The sequence below is a fragment of the Plectropomus leopardus genome, unplaced genomic scaffold, assembly GCF_008729295.1.
Source record: "Plectropomus leopardus isolate mb unplaced genomic scaffold, YSFRI_Pleo_2.0 unplaced_scaffold39308, whole genome shotgun sequence".
Lineage (NCBI taxonomy): Eukaryota > Metazoa > Chordata > Actinopteri > Perciformes > Serranidae > Plectropomus > Plectropomus leopardus.
Genome location: NW_024643026.1, coordinates 1 through 514, shown reverse-complemented (window position 1 = coordinate 514; position 514 = coordinate 1). Strand labels below are relative to the sequence as shown.

The window sequence follows — 514 nt, the reverse complement described above, 5'->3', positions numbered from 1 at the left end:
TGTGTGTGTGTGTGTGTTCCCAGCTCAGTGTAAAGCCGTGGTCACCTGTAATCAAGGTGTGAGGGGCGGCCGGCTCATCGACCTCAAGGCCATGGTGGACGCAGCAGTGAAGACCTGTCCCTCTGTCCAACACGTCTTCGTCTCTCAGAGGACAGACAAACCTGCTGTGATGGGACAGCTGGACGTCCCTCTGGACCAGGTGAGACACCTCATCTGTCCTGCAGCTGGACACCTATCAGCACAAGGTTCATACGGTCATGGAAAACCTGGAAACATCCTGGGATTTGCATATATATATCCAGGTGATGTCCTCTCAGTCTGTCCTCCCTGTTGTGTCTTCCAGGTGATGTCCTCTCAGTCCCCTGTGTGTCCTGCGGAGCCTCTGGACAGCGAGGACCTTCTGTTTCTGCTCTACACATCAGGAAGTACGGGCAAACCTAAAGGCATCGTTCACACACAGGCCGGATACCTGCTGTACGCCTCACTCACACACCAGGTACACACACACACACAC

The 514-nt window shown here is 54.5% G+C and overlaps 1 protein-coding gene across 1 annotated transcript; it reads left to right on the top strand.

Moving 5' to 3' along the window:
* Nucleotides 1-28: 28 nt before the first annotated feature.
* On the top strand, nt 29-496 carry LOC121938988 (acetyl-coenzyme A synthetase 2-like, mitochondrial; the record flags this gene model as incomplete). Its single annotated transcript, XM_042482143.1, has 2 exons — nt 29-199; nt 344-496. Coding segments are annotated over exons 1-2 (261 nt in total), but the record flags the coding sequence as incomplete, so codon positions are not given.
* Between the last annotated feature and the right edge of the window lie 18 nt (nt 497-514).